The sequence below is a fragment of the Pantherophis guttatus genome, chromosome 2 (assembly GCF_059756535.1).
Source record: "Pantherophis guttatus breed Tessera chromosome 2, ASM5975653v1, whole genome shotgun sequence".
NCBI classification, from domain to species: domain Eukaryota; kingdom Metazoa; phylum Chordata; class Lepidosauria; order Squamata; family Colubridae; genus Pantherophis; species Pantherophis guttatus.
In genome coordinates this window covers 244,163,599-244,184,887 of record NC_142064.1, presented here as the reverse complement: position 1 = coordinate 244,184,887, position 21,289 = coordinate 244,163,599, and the positions used below count along the sequence as shown (strand labels likewise).

The 21,289-nt window shown below is 40.3% G+C and overlaps 1 protein-coding gene across 21 annotated transcripts in view; it reads right to left on the bottom strand.

The window, feature by feature from the left end:
• CADPS (calcium dependent secretion activator) overlaps positions 1–21,289 on the bottom strand; it is a 453,285-nt gene that overhangs the window by 239,463 nt on the left and 192,533 nt on the right. For all 21 annotated transcript variants that reach the window (XM_087883748.1, XM_060684201.2, XM_060684202.2 and 18 more), the window contains exons 4-6: positions 14,369–14,449; positions 4,149–4,385; positions 2,651–2,772 (exon numbers count right to left, since the gene is read on the bottom strand). In XM_087883748.1, coding sequence (XP_087739874.1) covers positions 2,651–2,772; positions 4,149–4,385; positions 14,369–14,449 — 440 coding nt within the window. The remainder of the gene's footprint in view (positions 1–2,650; positions 2,773–4,148; positions 4,386–14,368; positions 14,450–21,289) is intronic.

The following is a 21,289-nucleotide window of genomic DNA, read 5'->3' as shown; positions in this document are numbered from 1 at the left end:
GGCACGCTGTGCCTTTTGCATACTCCAAGGTGAATTTGGGAAAGCAAAACTTGCAATAAATGACACATGCACACAAAAATTATAACAACCTCTAGAACCTCCTGAATATTTAATGAATAAAATGTAACCAGAGACATAGCAATGAGGCAGATTAGGGATGGATCAAATTGCTGTATTAGATTTCACTCCATTTTTCATGTTTATAAATTGAAGTTTGACTCATTTGTATGAAATTAAATGAAAATCTATGTGGATTATCATATTCTTACTTCCTTGTATATACCATTGTACAGTATATGCATTATTGTAATGTACACATATTTCCTATTCTATCATCTCAGGTCTATTATTTTGCACCAGTATATACTTTCTGTATATATTTTTAATTGGAAGACTACATAACCAAAACTTTAAGAGTCCAAATATTAAAGAATAATTGATTTTCATTTCAGATGGAAGACTGAATTTGCTAGTTCACTTTAAAATGCGATCCAATTGAATCCCTTTCCTCCTATTTCTCATAACAATAACAGATAAATTTAACTGATTCTAGAGCATAGGACAATTTTATCTGAAATCTGAGTCTGCCGCAGGTTTGATTTGTAGAATTCAGTTAAAACAAAATGTCTTTACACAACATACAATTACTAAATCTATTAAACTGGCATATTTGAACATTTCCTATTCAAACAATTAGCTAAAATGCTGCCAAGAATACAGCTGACTTAATTTTACATTTAAAACCAAATCAAGTATATTGTACAATAATATATCAGGCAAGCTGAATGTCAGCACAAGAACATTGAACCTTTCTTGTTGCAAGACGTATAATTATTGAATTATTTTTTTCCTCAGAATAGACTTTAAAAGAATAGAGACTCATGGTCAACCTATATTTCACATGTTTTCACATTTCAGTGGGGCAGAATGCACTAGGACAGGGGGTCAAACTCGCATCGTCACGGCGTTGTCACGTGACGTATCGGGACTTTTCCCCCCTTCGCTAAACTGGGCAGGGGTGGGGCCAGCATGTGACGCATCCAGCCCCTGGGCCGTGAGTTTGACATCCCTGCACTAAGAGCTGCCCTACTAACTCTTGTCTAAACAGGTTATTGGTGTGCAGGAGAAATTATAACTGGGATTTATCTGAAGACTCCAAATTATTCTTTATTGCATTATGTTAATGTGTGGGGGAGAAGAGCAGCAAAATCTGACACTGAAATAGAAGAAAATGTCTAGGCTAGAAACAATACTTATTGTATTTATGGCAAACTGGATTGGCTGGAAGATTTAAACAGGCTAGGAGTAGTTATTTATAGCCACAGTTAAAAATCTAGCTGTTGCTGCTGTAATCTTAGGATTTTCATCTGCAAGTAACATTTTTATATGCTCAGATGTATGTTTTCCTTGTTTAGATTTTAAAATAGGCCAGATAACTTCAGCTGAAGACTTTTGTAACATTCACTATACAATACTTCTTTTCTTTTTAAATGTTTAGCTATGGTTATAAAACTAAGGTTTTCAGTAACATATCAGTAAATTGGGGTTTTAAGTGTATTATGTAATATTCATTAAACATTTTACTTGCTAAATTGTTATGCCTAATACCAAATTAAGATTGCATTTGTATCTTGTATTTGGTCTTTTGGCTATAAATAAAACTGACTGACGTTTGGAATAGTTGTTTCTAGACCAAAATAGTTACTGCACATTTAAGATGGATGTGCACATTTTGTTAAGCCATACAATAAGCACGTTTGGATGTGGTGTGGTATTCTATGAACTCGCTCACGGAGCTTTATAAATCCTGCTTTATGGCTTAATAAATTGTAGGAGGCCAGCAAGTCTGGTTTATAAACATGGTTTATAGCTTATCGTGTTTTGTGAATCAGCCATTGTGATTTATTCAGCAATTTATCAGTTAAATAAACTAGGCTTAGTATGATGTGTGAACCAAACTCAATCACTCTCCTTTCTTTCCGAATGAAAAGATGGCAGTTTGTCATTTGCTCATTCAGAATTAAGAATGTGTAGGATATATTTTTAGCATGATAGTCAAAATGGTGTAAATATCACTTTAGTCACTTGCCCCTTAGACAAAAGTATTTTAAAAAATGAGCTCAGTGATCGTGTCTATGGAGATTCTCAGTCATCCAGGTCATGGTTTTCCCAAAGGTGCTTTTTCAAGAGGCAAACGGACTTTCTTTCTTTTTCTTTGAAGACATTTTACTTCTCATCCAAGAAGCTTCTTCAGTTCTGACTGGATGGTGATGAATGGAAGGATTTATATGGAAGTCAGAGCTGAAGAAGCTTCTTGGATGAGAAGTGAAATGTCTTCAAAGAAAAACCAGAAAGTCTCCAGGGTATGAATCCAGCCAAGGGTACCACTCTTCACTTATTCCAACATATTTCCACAAAGTTGTAGTGAGTGAGTTGGACAGCCATATAAATTTTCTTAATAAATAATAAATAAAATATGCCCAGTGGAGGTCAGGGTCTAGCACTAGCTGACACCCCAGGGTAGCAATAATGGGGTGGCTGTGGTCATCCAAGTTACCTTGTGGGCATCCAGGAGCCTTGCTCCTTAGAGTGCCAGGTACATATCTGAAATAAAGGAGGAAATGTGATGGAGGCGAAGATGGACACTTACGTTGGTTTGGATGCCTCAGCCTGGTCAGTCTGTAGTTTTTCTCCTCCTTCCACTTCCATAGTGCAATAAACAATCCGGTTGGGTGCTAAGGATTTGAGACCCTGAACTTCCATGATGACAACCTAAAGGAGAGGGAGAGAGAGAGAGAGAAAGAGAGAGAGGGAGGGAGGGAGGGAAAGTGTGTCAATTCCAGAATTAAGCATAAGTTATGCTTTGAGGAAAGCATCTAAAAATCTACCATGTAGGAGTGCAGGGGTAAATTGGAAGGTTGTGGGATTTGTTGTTGTTTGAAATTAGAATCCTCACATTAACCAAAAACACTGGGAAGAGCAATAGGCTACTGCTTCCCCTTTAAGAGCCTGTTAGGCTCCTTATCCCACTGAAATATTAATTTTATTTAATTAAATATTTAATCAATTCAAACATTTTCCTTGAAACGCAAGAACAGCTGACCTCCAGCATTATCTTTGACTTCAATCTTCCCTACTACAACTCTTCGCCAGGTAGCCCAAGTATAACACCTGCTTGCCATCCCTGAGACCCTAGCTTCAATCTCCAGCATCTCTACGAAAGCATGGGGGAAAAAAAACCCTCTCCTGCCTGAAACCCATGAGTCAGTGGAAAACAACCTGTCAATTAAAAACTTGAGAAACAAACTTATCAGCCTGTGAAAAGCCTTTCCTGCCTTTCTTGTAAGTTCTCCAGGGTCTCTTACCCTGCATGTGTTTCCAGACCGTGCTATCCATCTACCATTTTTCATATTAAAAATCCATGCAATGGTTAAGTGTGGTGGTATCTTGGTTCAGAGTTTACAGACTGATAAGTTACCTTATTTTTCGGAGTATAAGACATATCTTTTTCCCCCCTAAAAGGGGGTGAAAATTTAGGTGTGTCTTATACACCGAATGTAGCCCCGCTCACTCACTGGCCCCCACCCTTTGGCCTCTACCTCCCAGCAGTTACTTCCTTGCAGCAAATAGCGAGAAGAAACAGCTCCTTTCAGCTTCAGCACAGCCTAATTAGCACAAGTTGATTAGATCAGCCTCCCGCCTCTCAGCTGATTTGCTCTCAGCTGTTTTGCGCAGGGCTCTGCTGCTTGCTGCAAGGAGGTAAATTGCTGGAGCAGATTTTTTTTTCCTTGCGCTAATCAAATTATCCTGAAAATGAAAATGAAAGTAAAGCAGGCTGTTTGCTGTTTGCTGCAACAAGGCAAAATTGCTGGGAGGCAGAGGCAGATTTCTTTTTCTTGTTTTCCTCACCAAAAAAGGTAGGTGCATCTTATAGTCTGGTGCATCTTATACTCCGAAAAATATGGTAGCTGTCTGTATTCCTTACATCCCAAATGCAAAAAATATAAAAAGTTGTGATTCCCTTTTTAAGTTCTGATTGCCAAGACATCAATTACTGAGCTGCTTTAAAATGACATTCATGTTGCCCAAATTTTACAATGGTTATTTTACAACACCTTTTTATTTATTTGATGAAAACTAGATGTTACCTCCAGGGAGAAAGACAGCACAACATCTGATTTGGAGAGCTGGTTTTCGTTCTCCTCTCCCATGTCAATGATGGAAGTGTTGTGACTGCGTTTTAGTTTTTGTAACTTGAACTCGGAACCTCCTTTGGACACTGGCATGCTTTCCAGATTTGCCATGAGTAAATTGACCGATGACTTCAACTCTTCAATGAACATGTTTTCCATTTCTTTGGACACAAATTTAGGAAATTTACGCTCCTGTGATGGAAAATAAAATAAAGTAAAAAAAAAAAAAACACACAGAAAAAACAAGAGTATATGATTGACAGGATTGCATATATTTATACATACTGAATTCAATTCTCCAATAGGTATTTGTTGTGGCAAGGTGGACGACTATTGTTTATTTTGAGGCCTCTAGCGACTTGTCTTGATTTCTCCTACATATTAAGAAAAGTCTAGATATGTTAAGAGCGCATTCTGAGCTGACCTGCTTGTTTTTTAAATTCTTGTTTACTGAATAAAGGAAAAGGGGGGAATCTTCAAAGCTGTGAAAATCTCAATTTCCATCCCAGAGTCATGTGCCATCCTATCAAGGCCAGGTCTGACCACAGCAGAACCATGGTGCCAGCTTTTGATTAAAAAAACCCTTGGGGCTGTTGTCGTGGGGAAATTCAGCATAGAACCTAGTGATGGGTATTGGCTACCCTTGGGGTACCTCTGTTGTTGCTATTAAGAGCTCCTGACAGGCCTGTAAGAGATATGAGTATTATCTTGCTTCGTATATATAAAATTGGTTTCCTTGAGCTAATCATAAAGCTTAAAATCCCTTTATTCACTGGTGTGCTTAATGTGTTTGGATCCAAAAATTGCTTTGGCCATCTGATCACTAAAACCTAAAATGCAATAGTAAAAATAAATCAAAAGCCAGCTCTCCCAATTATTGCATAAAGGAAGCTCTTAATGTAAGATCTTTCAATGTTAATGAGCAATTTATAAGATGGTTCTAAGCAGTGGTGGGTTTCAATTTTTTTTACTACTGGTTCTGTGGGTGTGGCTTGGAGGGCGTGGCATGGCTTGGTAGGTGTGGCTTGGTGGGCGTGGCATGGCTTGGTAGGTGTGGCTTGGTGGGCGTGGCAGGGGAAGGATACTGTAAAATCTCCATTCCTACACCACTCCAGGGGAAGGATACTGTAAAATCTCCATTCCCTCCCCTTAAATTATCCCTCCCTTAAATTATTCATTTAATTCCATGGAACCCCATGGAATAAGATCTACCAATTCCACCATTCATGTCTGATGTTACCCAAGAATGATGAAACTGGTCACATAAAGTTTCTGAGTGATCAATGAAAAAAAAAGCTTTGGCCATTTACTTGAAGATGTGGGAACTTCAGTTCTCCAAATTTACCTCAAGAAGTCCACACAGCTTCAAGCTGCCAAGGTTGAGAAACACTGCTCTAAAGAATAAGCCAGAAGAGCTGTGGAATCTGACCTGATCTCTGATGTATGCCTAAAGCAGCTCCTGCATGTACATGTAAGTTTGCACTGGATCTCCCTTTTATGAAAATATCTCTCCTATTGTCTCTTGCATATGGAGTGGTGTGGTGGCCTAGAGGTGGAGCTCTCGCCTCACAATCAGGAGGCTGTAAATTCGATCCTAGGTAGAGGCAGATATTTCTCTCTCTGGGCACAATGAGAATATATCCGCTGAATGAAGCTCCACATTGGCGACAGGAAAGGCATCTGGCCAGGAAACACTCAGTTCCATTCAGTTGCCCTGACTCCACCCTGCAAGGGTTTATGGGATCGTGAAAAGAAGATGATTGCCTCTTGCATATGAAAGCTCTTCTAATGCCCACCAGGTACATGGAGAAGATGGAGAGGAGAAGCTTTTGCTTTTTAAGGCACAGAAGCATTCATCTTAGTTTCGCAGTGTTCCAGGGGAGACTTTGAATATTTAAGTCACTGCAGAAAGAAGACAGTTTTTGATATTGAATCTGCCCTTAAGCCAGCAGATTTGACATGAGTATTACAAGATGATGAGCATGAGGATCAAAGTAGTCAAGTCCTGCCTAGAAAGAAAACAAGCAAGAAGAGCACATGATCACAGCATGTGAGGCTGAAATCCTGGACATCAGACAAAGCTGCACTGAATACGATACTGCATCAGGGAACTGCAGAGTTTCTTTACCCCGTTTAGTCCTTTATTGCAACTGTGCAATAAAAGCTTTTTTTTGTACAATAATATTCATGAAGAGCTATAAAACACCAAGGAGTCCTATAAAGACAATGTCAGAACTGCCACCTTGCACTCGCCTTAATATTTTGCTTCAGTGCCAGTCTGCCATGAGTTAAGGGGAGAGGAAAACTGAATGGGAGGTGGGAGGAAGACTCTGCTGCTGCCTGTTCTGGCTGCAGACACAAATTCAAGGACAACTGTCTGCAAACGAAGGTAGCTGCATATGAAGGGTGACCGTTCCAACAACATCTAGTTTGAATATGATTGGACAATCGAGGACAATGATGGCGAGGATCCTGGAAGGGGGAAATTATGCTTGGGAATTTGGTGCGCGAACCTTAGATCTGGCTTTGCCTTATTGTACTTCGCTTGACCTTTAGTAAAGTATACCTTTCTCATAAAATGGACTCATGGATCATTCTTGCCTAAGGTTCAAGTCAAGGTGTGACATTAAACCAGATCTAAGGCCTGACCAACTCTTCCACCAAGTAATCAGTTTGGATCTTTGATTAGCATTATCTGTCCTCTTTCCCATAATCAGCTGCTTGAGAAACAGTATTTAAAAAGGTTATTCTTGGGAAATTATGTGTGCTGTACCCCACTTTTGCTGCAGGCATAATTCCTTTCATTGTCTCCCATCTTGAAGTATAAATCTTGAGAGAAAAAATATGACTGGTCCTGCTCTAGACAGACTACAAGTAGTCCTTGACTTACAACCATGATTGAATCCAAAATTTATCTTGCTGAGTGAGATAGTTGTTAAATATCGCTGCACTTTTTAAGCTAGTGAATCTGACTTCCCCATTGCTTGTCCAAAGGTCACAACAGGAGATCACATAACCCCAGGACACTCCAACTATCATAAATATGAACCAATTGCAAAGCATCTGAATTTTTATCACATGGCCATAGGAATGCTAAGTGTGTTAAGTGTGAAAAATGGTCATAAGTCACTTTTTTCAGTGCTAACTTCAAATGGTCCTAAATGAATGGTTGTAGGTCAAGAACTACCTGCATTCTAAAAAAGGACTTTTGAGCATCTGTGTCTGAGGCCAATCTCTTAGCCCAAGAGTTTAAGAATCTTTAACTGAAATCAATACCTCCAGTAATTTTACTCACCTCTCATTCAATAGCACTTTGCTCTGTCATGCCTCATTTTACATCCTGTCTAGTTTTCAACATGAGGCATAAAATCCTCTTTCTACTGATCAGTCTTTAACTTATGGAAATGTGCCCAGGGCCAGAAAATTAAATGCTTCCTCCAAGCAAAATTTTGTTGTAATGAATGGGCAGTACATAGCCCAAATGTCTCCGCTGGGGCACTTTGAGAAATAGTTAAGTTGTGACAGGAGGGCTGCAGAACAGATTCCTCATTAAAAGGTTATTTAGAAAATGGAGAACAGTCCAAGCCTGCAACACTTTTAATGACTGATATAAATTCATGATCTCCTGCATAATGTGCAAGACAAGAAAATTTAAGCTCACGGGAAAAAATATTTATTTATTCATAGATACAAAGTTTCTTACTATAGATTGTAAGTAAGTTCCAGATCCTGGTTGATTGGCCATTAAATGGCAGTGACATATACAGAAACACTCATTTTTTTTTTGCTACCCTCAGTGTTCTTCTGGCCTTTTGCCAACCAGACATAACATGTCTACTTATTGGATCATATAATTTACATATTTTACAACCTGTTGGGGTCTTCAAGCAATATCAAGCTTGTCTATGTGAACGCTTATTGTTAAGAAGTAATCTCATTTAAAGGCCTTTCTTTTGGTACATTACTTGGAAGGCATCTTATTACGGCTAAAAAGAATACATTGATTGCAGCTGCCAAAAAAGCCAGCAGAGACCTAGGCTGCATTAACAGAGGGAGAGAATCAAGATCACGTGGAATTCTAGTAGCGCTTTACAAAGCCTTAGTAAGACCGCACTTGGAATATGGCATCCAGTTTTCTCAGGTTTTCGCGGGTGTTTGTATGTGGGTCTTTGGTTATTCGGGTCTTCTCCCACGTAAAATTGGAAGTGTCTTGGCGACGTTTCGACGAAGTCTCATTTGTCATCTTCAGGCTGGTGTTCTTGGCTTCGTGCTTCCGTTTGCTCCTGGAAGCACGAAGCCGAGAACACCAGCCTGAAGATGACGAATGAGACTTCGTCGAAACGTCGCCAAGACACTTCCAATTTTACGTGGGAGAAGACCCGAATAACCAAAGACCTACATATATATATGTATGTATGTATGTATGTATGTATGTATGTATGTATGTATATATATGTATGTATAAATGCAGAAACTCTAGAAAGAGTACAGAGAAGATCAACAAAGATGATTACGGGACTGGAGGCTAAAATATATGAAGAAGAGTTGCAGAAATTGGGTATGTCTGATTTAATGATAAGAAAGACTAGGGGAGACCTGATAGCAGTGTTCCAATATTTGAGGGGCTACCACAAAGAAGAGGGTTTCAACCTATTCTCCAAAGCACCTGAAGGCAGGACAAGAAACAATGGATGGAAAATAATCAAGGAGAGAACCAACCTAGAACTAAGGAGAAATTTCCTGTCAGTGAGAACAATTAATCCTGGCTTGCCTCCAGAAGTTGTGGATGTTCCAACACTGGAGGTTTTTAAGAAGAGATTGGGCAACTATTTGTCCAGAAAGGTATAGGGTCTTCTGCTTATGCAAGGGGTTGGACTAGAAGACCTCCAAGGTCCCTTCCAACTCTGTTATTCTTGAAAGACTTATTATAAATGTGTAAAATAATTTTCTTCCACATCAACATTCCTCATCAAGTTGTCCTTATTGAGGGGCAAAATGAGGCATGCTGCTTGACATTCCTTAAGGGATGTGGAGATCAAAAGCAGTTGTCATTCTTTCTTCTGCATTGGTCAGATTGCACCCAGAAGATTGCATCAGTTCTGGACACTGGTTTTTATGAAGGGCAATGGCAAGCTGGAATATGCTCAGAAGAGAGCATATTTTTTTCCAGTGATTTATTAATATTATTTTTAAATCATGGCAAAATGTAAACTTAAACACATAAAACTGTGGCAGAAGACAGTGATTTTAATTCAGTTTATTATTTGGTTAAAGTTCTATTCCAGATTTCTTTCTTGGACTCATAATAACATACAGTATGTAGCATTTCTACCTCAAATTTCAGCATCACCACAGTCTTGCGTGGCTATGAAATTGTGACCGTGAATTCCCAGGGCCGTGGACTTGAATAGTGGACTGTCGGGCTGTTATCAAATCCTAAGGTATCACTCCAGACAGGTAGTCTCAACTTATGACCATTCACTTATTGACTGTTTGAAGTTAAGATGGACCCCCCCCAAAGATGCTTACAATACGGTTCTGAAGTTCCAGGGGCCAGCCCTCCTGTGTCATGTGATCACATTTTGGTAGCTCAACAACCAGCTTGCATTTAAGGCCATCCTTGTGATCATCACATGACCACAATTTATGCCATTTTTGCTGAGAACTGGCATTTACTTCCAGTTTTTAGACAAAAACCAGTTCATAATGAACAATGAGTTTGCTTAACGATATTTATTTTACCACTCCCAGAAAAAAATCATAAAATCATTTTGGTCAATCATGGGATGATTCGCTTTATGTCTGTCACAACTTACAACCTTAATTGCTAGGCTCAATTACAGTTGTAAATCATGGACATCTTGTGTTGTGTTCAAAATGTTCAGAAAGACGTCAAATACAAGCTAACGTGTGAAATAAAAATAAATGTATGGGCTGTGCTCGGTTAATTTTTACATCTATTTTGATCTCTTCTGAGGTACCTACTGTGACAATGTTTTTGAAACACACAATGCAGGGTCAAAAGAAAAGAAGGGAAAGGCTGTTTCTCCAAATGCTGTTGCTAAATAATGTATTATGATTTTAATAATAATACAAAGATTCACTTGGATATCTTGGGAGTGTTTTGCTAAAATAAATGTTTCCCCAACAAACAGTCTATTCAAAGATCCCCTCCCCCACAAAAGACCCCCATTTCAAAATAGGATACATAAACACTGAAGTTGTTAACTTCTCTCCTTCAAGGAGTGATGGCTTAGTTTGGTTGGACACTGTCTATCTGTGCTACTTGAAAATGAATAGAACTGGTAATCGATATAACCACATGGGCTGTCATGTACAGTAAAGGATCTGTGTGTCAAGACAACACAATATCCGTTAAGACACAGAAGAACAACTGAAGGGCCTAAATGCCTGGCAACTTCTACATTTGAGACCTCAGCTATTTTGATGTTCACGAGTAACAGTACACAATCTAATTTCCTAGATTAATACCTCACCATGCTTGATGCAATCAGGCCCACCTATTCTTTCCTATTTCTCCTTCTTATTTTTCCTCCTTGTTCCTCCTTAGTTCAACTAGATCCAGGGGTGCTATTCAGCAGGTTCTGAAAGGTTCTGGAGAACCGGTAGCAGAAATTTTGAGTAGTTTGGAGAACCGGCAATTACCAGCTCCGGCTGGCCCCAGATTGTGGAGGGAATGGAGATTTTGCAATATCCTTCCCCAAGGAGTGGGGAGGGAATGGAGATTTTGCAGTATCCTTCCCCTGCCATGTCCACCAAGCCACGCCCACCAAGCTTCACCATACCCACCAAGCCACGCCCACAGAACAGGTAGTAAAAAAATTTGAATTCCACCACTGACTAGATCCATGAACTACTATATGCTCCCTCTCTACCTGCCATCTTCCCAGGCTTTCTTTGGTCGTTGTGTGGAGGATAGCTCTTTGTTTTGTACTATAACTCCCAAAATTCTCAACAAGCACCACTAAAAGCTGGTGTCAGACTGGCCACAGCCTGCTTCCTAGGAAAGAATGACCCTTGACTCCATAGAAGTTAGTGAAAAGATACTTTTACCAGAGATGTTGAGTGCAACATGAGTGAGGCAAGTTCTGAAGAAATACCGAACGAAAATCACATAATGAAAGCAATCCCCAATGTCCAAAACCCTCCCCCTGGTAAAAGTAGTCCAATCAGGTCATGTTCTGGGCCAGGGGGGCTTTTTATCAGGTTTGCCTGATTCGCCAATTGCAGCCTTGCGCACGTCACTCATGCCCTTGTCACCTCCCGACTGGACTACTGTAATGCTCTCTACATGGGGCTCCCCTTGAAAAGCACCCGGAGGCTCCAACTGGTCTAGAATGCAGCTGCGCAGGTGGTTATGGGTGCAACTCATTGTGCCCACGTGACACCCCTCCTGCCTGAGCTGCACTGACTTCCAGTGGTCTTCCAGGTGTGATTCAAGGTGTTGGTTACCACCTTTAAAGCGGTCCATGGCATTGGACCTGGGTACCTTCGAGACCATCTTCTGCCACCAGTAGCCTCCCACCGGCCAGTCCGCTCCCACAGAGAGGATCTCCTCAGGGTGCCATCGGCCAAATTATGTCGGCTGGCGACACCCGGGGGAGGGCCTTCTCTGTGGGAGCCCCTGCCCTTTGGAATGAACTGCCCCCAGAAATGCGTAAGATCTCCGATCTCTGTGTATTTCGCTGTGCCCTCAAAACCTTGTTGTTCCGCCAGGCCGGGCTATCAATGTAAAGATTTTAATTGGTTTTAAATATGGGATTTTAAATTTGGGGGGTTTATAATTGAGCCAATTATTTAATAATTTTAATTATTTTTAAATTTTGTCTGTCTTTGTGCTTTTAATCAGGCTGTACACCACCCTGAGTTCTTCGGGAGAAGGGCAATATAGGAATATAATAATAATAATAATAATAATAATAATAATAATAATAATAATAATAATGATGATGATGATGATGATGATGATGATGATGATGATGATGTTTTGGGAATCATGTGCCTCAGGTGCAATGATAAATCCTTTCCTAGGGCTGGCGTCCTTGAAGGCAGGAAGATGGCTTGGTTTGGCACCTCTGGTTCCTGTTAATGTGCATGATTTCCAATTTCCCCAGAACATTCACACCTCCAACACTCTTCCTAAATGCCCTCTTCTCCCTAGTTATGGCAGTTGCTAGCGAGCTTCAAAGAAAGTGAAGACAGGCATCTGACAGCTGGAAAGCCGGCAGCCCGGGTTCAAGACCCAAGTGTCACATGACAGAGTGAGCTCCCGTCTTGCCCCAGGTCCTGCCAACCTAGCAGTTCAAAAGCATGCAAATGTGAGTAGATAAATAGGTACCACTTCAGTGGGAAGATAATAGTGCTCCGTGACATCATGCTGATCAAATGACCATGAAAATGTCTTTGGATAGCGCTGGCTCCTTGAAACGGAGATAAGCATTGCCTCCTATAGTTAACAATGACTAGTGCAATAAAATTCACAGGACTTCACTTTACCTTTACCTTACCACTTAAAGCAAGAAGTGAGCCCGCTAAGTCCAAGCTACAGGAGACAACAGTTTCAGAAATGGCCACGTCTATGCCAAATAAATATTCCATTCCAATGGTTTCCTTCTCTCACACAAACCAGCCAAGAATGTAGCAACTGACTTAAACAACCCTGCTCCTTTGATATGTTAAGAAATAAATACTGTAAACATGTGACGTTTAGCAACATTTTCGGTTTTTTTTTCTGTTGTAACCTGTAATTTTCTTTTCAAATGCCCTTATCTTACATTTTGGTTCAATTTATATCTTACTTTTTTTCCTAGGAATTAAGGCTTATATGAAACTCTCTCCTTGTTTTATTTACACAACTGCCATCCTGCGAGTAGTCTAAGAACACCACTATAAACACTTAAATAATATCCCCCCTGTTCCCAATTTAAATCAGGACACGAGTCTAATGTAGTGTCCCAAGAGGTGAAAGTGGCTGGCAGTAGAATTAATTATTTAAATTATATCCCATCTTTCCTACTGGAGCCCTGCATGGCTTTCCCAGAGATCTCCCTTAATTTTTATCCCTGGACCAGAACCCTGTGAAATAGCTGACAGAATCTCATATTCTGGATCTTCTGAAGTCTAAATCAATGCCTGAACCACTATACAACCTGTCTTGACTTACAACCTGTCACTTAGCGACTATTTGAAGTTTGACCCTCCCTCACCAAAAGGCCACCTCCTCACACACCCCACCCCCCCACCCCCCATGATATGATTTCGGGAGCTTAACTACCGACTCTCATTTACGGCTGTTTGCCACGTCCCACAGTCATGTGACCACAAGTTACTTTTTTTTTATTGAAAACCACTGTTTACTTACAGTTTTCAGAATTTAATTTAATTTAATTTAATTTAATTAATTCAATTTATATGCCGCCCCTCTCCGAAGACTCAGGGCGGCTGCTATGGGCAGAAAAACAGCCCATAGCAAGCAATGGTTTTGCTTAATGACTGCAGTGTTCACTTAATGACCATTGAAAAAAAGAGGTTGTAAAATTGGGTTGGTCACATGGTTGACTCACTTTGCGACTGTTACCATTTACAGCTATCACGATCAAACTCTATTACGGTTGTATGTCGAGGACTATACGGGTACTTTGCTGGCTCTTTTATTGAAACATGATTTTCAAACTTATTTGCCTTTAAATCTCTAGTCCCTTAAATGTTTCAGCATTTATTTATTTATACATACACACAATTTAGAGGCCATCCAATTTTCAATAATTTAGGGAAGTTTACAATTTTAATCCTTTTCAAAATTATAGAAGACAAAAAAGAAATCGTGAGCAGCTACAAAAAAACCAGCATATAACCTAAAAAAATATCTATCCATCAGGGGCTCAAAATCTTCGCTCTGCCCCAGAACCTGGGAGAACAGCCAGATCTTTATAACATCTGGAACATCATCAGGGTGGATGCCATTTGAATCTCTGGAGGATCTCATTCCGGAAGGCAGATTCCATAACAGAGAACATGTGCTTCTCTGACAGAAAGTGTCAACAAACAAATACTCAGACAGCTTTTTGATAAACACTGCCACTCTCTGAGCCATTAAAAAAAAAGGGGGGGGCTCAAACCCAGTCGGCAGCCCTCCCTTCCACCCTGTCTCTTACCTTGGCAATCTGGTCTGCCATTTGGAGACGACCGTCAAGCTCCCGCCTAATTTGGGCTGCTTGCTCGTCAGGATTGTCCAGCTGCACAAAAGGAGAACAAAATCATTAGCAGCGATTCAGCAACAGTAAAGGAACAAAAATGTCGCCAACGAAAAATCAATATTTTAACCTCCTCTGCTTTTATTGTATTTAAGTGGTCACTTAATGACCACTGCAAAAAAAGGTTGTAAAAATGGGATGATCCGCTTAATAGATGACACAAGTTATGACTCAATTACAGTCATAAGTTGAGGAAGATCTGTATTATTTTGTTATAACTTTCAAATAGCACCTATAAATTCTTTTTTAAATACTTAACATCTGAAGAAGGACATTTAATGGTACCTACTATTCTAAACCTCTTCTTCCCCAAGCTCCAATCTATGACACCTCCTTGGTTTCACTCATATGACTATATATCAAACTCCTGACAAGCATCTACATGCAGGCCTAAAATCTGCTCAACCTAAGCTATGTATAAACCATGCTAAATCATGTCCAGGAATTATATCCATTCTAGATAACATGGATGTACCACTACCAGAAAAAACATGTCTATAATCACATTAATCATATTAATCAGACTCTATTGAAAGATGTAAATCAGGTTACCTCCTAACTGACACCTTGCCAAGATTTTGTTCATCTAAAACACATGAGGGCAAGCTATTGTAGTATTTTTATCTGTCAGAAATGAAGGCAATTGTTTGGCAGGGAAGACCCCTTCCTTTAAGGAAGCCATGGTCACTCATGCCCTTGTTACTTCTCGGTTGGACTACTGTAACACCCTCTACATGGGGCTGCCCTTGGGATGCACCCGGAGGCTTCAGCTAGTCCAGAATGCAGCCGCGCAGGTTGTTACGGGAGCTTCTCGTTACTCCCGTGTGACACCTCTCCTGCGCAAGCTGCACTGGCTGCTGGTGGTCCTCCGGATCCGTTTCAAGGTGCTGGTATTAACCTATAAAGCCCTACATGGCTTAGGCCCGGGGTACTTGCAGGAGCATCTTCTACCATCCTCCCATCGTCCCGTACGCTCTCACAGAGCGGGCCTCCTAAGGGTGCTGTCGGCTAGACAATGTCGGCTGGTGGCCCCCAGGGGGAGAGCGTTCTCTGTGGGAGTGCCGACCCTCTGGAATGGTTTGCTCACTGGGCTTAGGACAGCCCCCAACCTCCTCTACTTCTGCCGCGAACTGAAGATGTGGCTCTTTCATCAAATGGACTGACCCGTCTAGGGGCTTTTACATTGTAATAATTTTAATTAATTTTAACTCGATTTTAATTTACATTTAAATTTAAATTGTTGAATTTTATTCTTTGTAAGCTGCCCTGAGTCCTTCAGGAGAAGGGCAGCATATAAATTGCATACATAAAAATAAAATAAATAAATTTAAGCCTTTATTTTTCTTCGCCAGGCAAAAAACAAAACAAAAAACAACTGAGTTTACAAAGTTCACAAAGACCTTTACTCAGTAAGAATAGATGTACTGCGATGTCTGTATTTTGTTGGGATCTGTGTACATCTTACTCTGACAAAGAAACATAACTGAAAATACTCTTAGGGCAAGTCTGAATTTTTTTTTTTTTTTTTGCTTGCAAATGCAAAATTAAAGGCACAGCTCCGTGCTTCGCTTTCAAAATTGAGATGACCAGTACATAGGTGCATATGAGAGTGCATAAGTGGTTTATTCTTTATGAACTGGCTTATCTCCAACTTGGTTTATTAGTGGGGCAGGGGGGATAGATAGAGATAGAGATAGAGCCTGCCTACTTACAGGCCTTTTCTTTTCCTACCAGAAGGCTTCACTCCCCAGCTATTTCCACCCTTTGTTCTTTCTATACTTTTTTCTTGCCATCTGATTAATTCCTTTCCCTTCTCTTCAAAAGTTCAATTATATGACACTAGCTGGATACTTCGCTACTTATGACCATTTTTCACACTTACGACCATTGTAGCATCCCTATGGTCTTGACAGACTCTCATTGTCATCATCACCAACAAAGTATATCTGGAGAAATGAAGGCTGCTGCTGAGCCCCGCCATGATAATCCCTATCCTGTGGTAGACCTGCCCCTGCACTTTGAATGTTGGCATAAAATTTCCCTCCTTCACCTCTCTGGCTCCAAAAGACATCATTTGGAAGCATCCGTTGTACTTCTGGGCAGCAGAAAGACAGATTTTTCCCTTTAACTGGTGTTAACAGTAGAAGGAACAAATTCATCTGAACTGAGGAGGTCAGTTTAAGAAGTAAGTTGGGACTGGGACACTAGCAGGAGAAATTCGGTTCACAATCTGTTGGTGGTTGGTGATTGAAACCCATAAGGGAATATCTCTCCCGCTGCCTTGAGTCCGGAAGCAGTTCCATTTTATTTTTATTATTTTATTTATTTATTTGTCAAGAACGTATTAGGAAATAAGTATAAACATGGATTGGATACATAAAATAGATACAAATAGAGGAAACATTAGGACAGGGACAATAGGCACGCTGGTGCTCTTATGCACGCCCGTAACAGACCTCTTAGGAATGGGATGAGGTCAACAGTGAACAGTCTTAGGTTAAAATTTTGGAGGTTTTGGGATGAAACCACAGAGTCAGGTAGTGCATTCCAGGCATTGACCATTCTGTTGCTGAAGTCATATTTTCTGCAATCGAGTTTGGAGCAGTTCACTTTAAGTTTGTATTCCATAGGTGGAAGGTGTGGAGATTTTGGTGAGGTAGTAACGTTTAGTTCTGTAAGGACCCCCAGACCACTCCTGAGTGAAGGAGTGGAACGTCTGCCAGTTTGAACTGAGGTAACGGAATGTGAGGCAAGTGGCAGTTGGAACTTTTCAGGTGGGGAGGGGGAGTAGAACGTCTAACTCCATAGCATCAGAGAGTGTTAATATACTGTATATAAATATACTGTATATGAAATACTAATGATCTGATGGTCATTTCGAAAAATCCTTTTTTAGTGAGCACCTAGAAGCCAAGAGGAACATATGTGGCAAATTTTAAGTTTGTAGGCTTTACGGATCAGTACAGGTACTCCCTTACTTAAAACCATTCATTAGTAACCATTCAAAGTTACAAAGGCATTGAAAAAAGTGGCTTAAGGCGGTTCCTCACTCTTATGACTATTACAGCATTCCCCATGGTCATGTAATCAAAATTTGGGAACTTGGCAACCGGCATGTATGCATCATGACGGTTGCGGTTTCCCAGAGTCATGTGATCACAATTCCTGGGGGGGGGGATCATGTGATCACCATTTGCAACCTTCCCGGCTGATTTCTGACAAGCAAAGTCAATGGAAGAAGCTGGGTTCACTTAACAACCATACAATTCACTTAATTAACTGCCTTGCTTGGGATGGAAATTCTGGTCCCAGTTGAAGTTATAAGCTAAGGACCACCTGCAAAGAGGCTCATATGTGCATCATGCAGAAACACCAAAAGCTAGTAAGAGCCTGTTACTGCATCCTTTCAATTTTTAAAAACATGTTAGCATCAGGGCTAACAGCATACCAGATGATTTTGGGGAAAAAAATGCATCGTTCTTTTTTTTTAGCACAAAATATGATTACAGTATTATAATACCCAATATACAGGTAGTCCTCGACTTACAGCAGTTCATTTAGTGACCATTCAAAGTTACAATGGCACTGATAAAAGAGACTTACGATCATTTTCACACTTATGACCTTGGTAGCAGCCCCGTGATCATGTGATCAAAATGCAGATGTTTGACAACTAGTTCATACTTATGACCGTTGTTGTGTCCCCAGGTCATGTGATCATCTTTTGCAACCTTTCAATCAGCAAAATCAACGGGGAAGCCAGGTTCACTTAACAACCATGTTACTAATTTATCAACTGCAGTGACTCACTTAACAAAGGAGGCAGGAAAGGTCATAAAATGAGGCAAAACTCACTTAACAACAACAATGTGGGGCTCAATTGTGGTCATAAATCAAGGACGATCTGTAATACATATGATTGTCCAAAATGATTTCCCATGTCTTGTTCAAGCATTGAAGTTCTATTGCTGAGCACATTGTAAGTCGCCCTGAGTCTCCGGAGAAGGGCGGCATATAAATCAAATTAAAAAAAAAAAAAGTTCAGGGTCTAAAATTAGTTAGCTGCTCTATTATATGGAGCCAAACTCCACCACCCCATTTCTAAAAGTTGATCTTTAAGGCTTGAGTCTCATTTCACCTGTCATATTATTTCAACAGTCTTGTACAACTAGCCTTTAGCATTCAATAATGCAGGCTACGTTAAGTGCAAATGTACCGTCTGATTGAATGCTTGGTATTCTAATATTACATTTTTAAAGCATGTCTTTCTGAGATAGCAGAGCACTTTGTTAGTAAGTGACCTTTTGTAAACATTGTGAATAAATAAATATTAATCGCTTTACAAGCATCCTGAGAATGTGGCCGTATGCTGTGTGTACCTACTAGTTAGTGGGATGCTGGCAAAGGTACACTGATTTGCAAGACGATCTCTCCATTTGAATAGAATAGAATAACAGAGTTGGAAGGGACCTTGGGGGTCTTCTAGTCCAACCCCCTACTTAGGCAGGAAACCCTACACCACTTCAGACAAATGGTTATCCAACATCTTCTTAAAAACTTCCAGTGTTGGAGCATTCACAACTTCTGGAGGCAAGTTGTTCCACTGATTAATTGTTCTAACTGTCAGGAAATTTATCCGTAGTTCTAAGTTGCTTCTCTCCTTGATTAGTTTCCACCCATTGCTTCTTGTCCTGCCCTCAGGTGCTTTGGAGAATAGTTTGATTCCCTCTTCTTTGTGGCAGCCCCTGAGATATTGGAACACTGCTATCATGTCTCCTTCAGTCCTTCTTTTCATTAAACTAGACATACCCAGTTCCTGCAACCCTTCTTCATATGTTTTAGCCTCCAGTCCCCTAATCATCTTTGTTGCTCTTCTTTGAACTCTTTCTAAGGTCTCAACATCTTTTTTACATCGTGGTGACCAAAACTGAATGCAGTATTCCAAGTGTGGTCTTACCAAGGCATTATAAAGTGGATCCTACCATGTATAGAATAGCATGAGTGTCAGCCCATCAAGGTAGTCCAGACATAAAACCCAATCATGGGTACTGATAGTACCCTTATTGTAAGACTACAGTAGCAGATTCTTCCAAATCTGAAAGCATTTTCTCTCTCCATTGCTTTTACCTTCTGCAGAATTAGGGAGAGCTTTTTCTGTGATGCTTTCTCCATCCCCATTCCTGCCTGTGGGCTGAGATATCCCTTATCTGACTGTTACCCTGGCTGTGACTTTTCCTCCTGTCTCCCGAGGTTATTGTCACAACCTGTTAGAGTAGGCTTGGGGCAACACTGGGCTTTCGTTGTACTTGTGGCATACTAACCAAAACATGCTCAAACTGACTGGCAATATCCTTATGTAGAAACATAGAAAACTGACAGCAGAAAAAAGACCCAATGGTCCATCAAGACTGCCCTTTGAGTTTTTCTTTTCTTTTTAAATAATTAATTGTTTTATTTATTATTTTGTTTTTTTTTATTTTTCATTTTTGTCAAATGATAGTCCTGTGTTCATCCCAAGCATGTTTAAACTCAATTGCTGATGATTGGCTCCTTATCTCTGCTGAAAGTTGGTTCCAAGCTTTGACTTCTCTTTCTGTGAAGTAATACTAACTTGTTACTAACAAGTAACCCCCATCAAAAGAAGACTCTGAGGCTTGACGTTCCTCAAAGTTCCATTTTATTAGAGATGTCATATTGGCACATCTGGGAAAACCCAAATCTGAAAGCTTCCAGGTTTTCCCCACCGAACAGAAAGTTCAAGTCCCTACCCAACACCCACATGTCCATCATAAGGTCCAATCAAAGCACCGTCCCAACTGGAGATACCTCCCAGCCACACCCCTCCAGGTGCAGGGCGAGATGTCCTTGACTCTCTGAGAAAGGAATGTTATTATGACTATATATCACCCCTGTTCCACACAATCCCCCCTCCCAGTTTCCCACAGCAGTAAATATGGCAAGCCTGAAGGCCCAATTCAAAAAATGACTTCCAGGCCTGACACTAACATTAACTTTTGAAAGTCCCTCCTTTGCCTTTAAAAGAGAATGCTAGAGGTGGCACAGTGCTACTTAGAAAGCATTTCTCTTATTAAAAGAAAGATTATGTGAAAATTTTGATGGACTGCATCCTATGCTCTGGACTATTCAGCCTTTTAAAGAATGACTTGGCTAAGTCAGTTGAGGAAACACTTCAAAAGTTTCTGCATGTCACAAAGCTGGGAGGAGAGGTTAATACTTTAAACGAAAGGGAGGAGGTTTGAAAAGATCTAGATAGGTTTGAGCAGTGGGAGGAAGTGAATAGGATGGGATTTGATGGGGAGAAATGCAAAGATAGGGAAAAAAATGTAAGACACAAGAACAGGATGGGGGAGGCCTAGCTTGGCAGCAGAATCCATGGAAGGGATCTGGTTGTCCTTGTGAACTATGAGCTAAGCATGTGCCAATAGTGTGATGCAGCTGCTAAGAATGCAAAAGCTATCTTGGGATGCATTAACCATAGCACAGAGTCCAGATCACAGGAAGTCATTGTTCGACTTGATTCTGCTCATTGGGAATATTGTGTACAAGACAGTTTAAAAAAAAAGACAATGATAAACTGAAGCAGGTGCAGAAGAGAATTACCAAGGTAGTGAACTGTCTAGATACCCTATGAAGAACAGCTGAAGGATCGTATATTTTTAGCCTATCTACTTAAAAAAAAATGATTGAGAGGAGATGTAGCCATCTCCAAATGTCTGTAGGGTTTCACAGAGAAGAAGGGTTCTCTGTTGATCCAGGTTCTTTTTTTAAAAAAAAGTTTTTTTATTGAACATTTTTCACCTT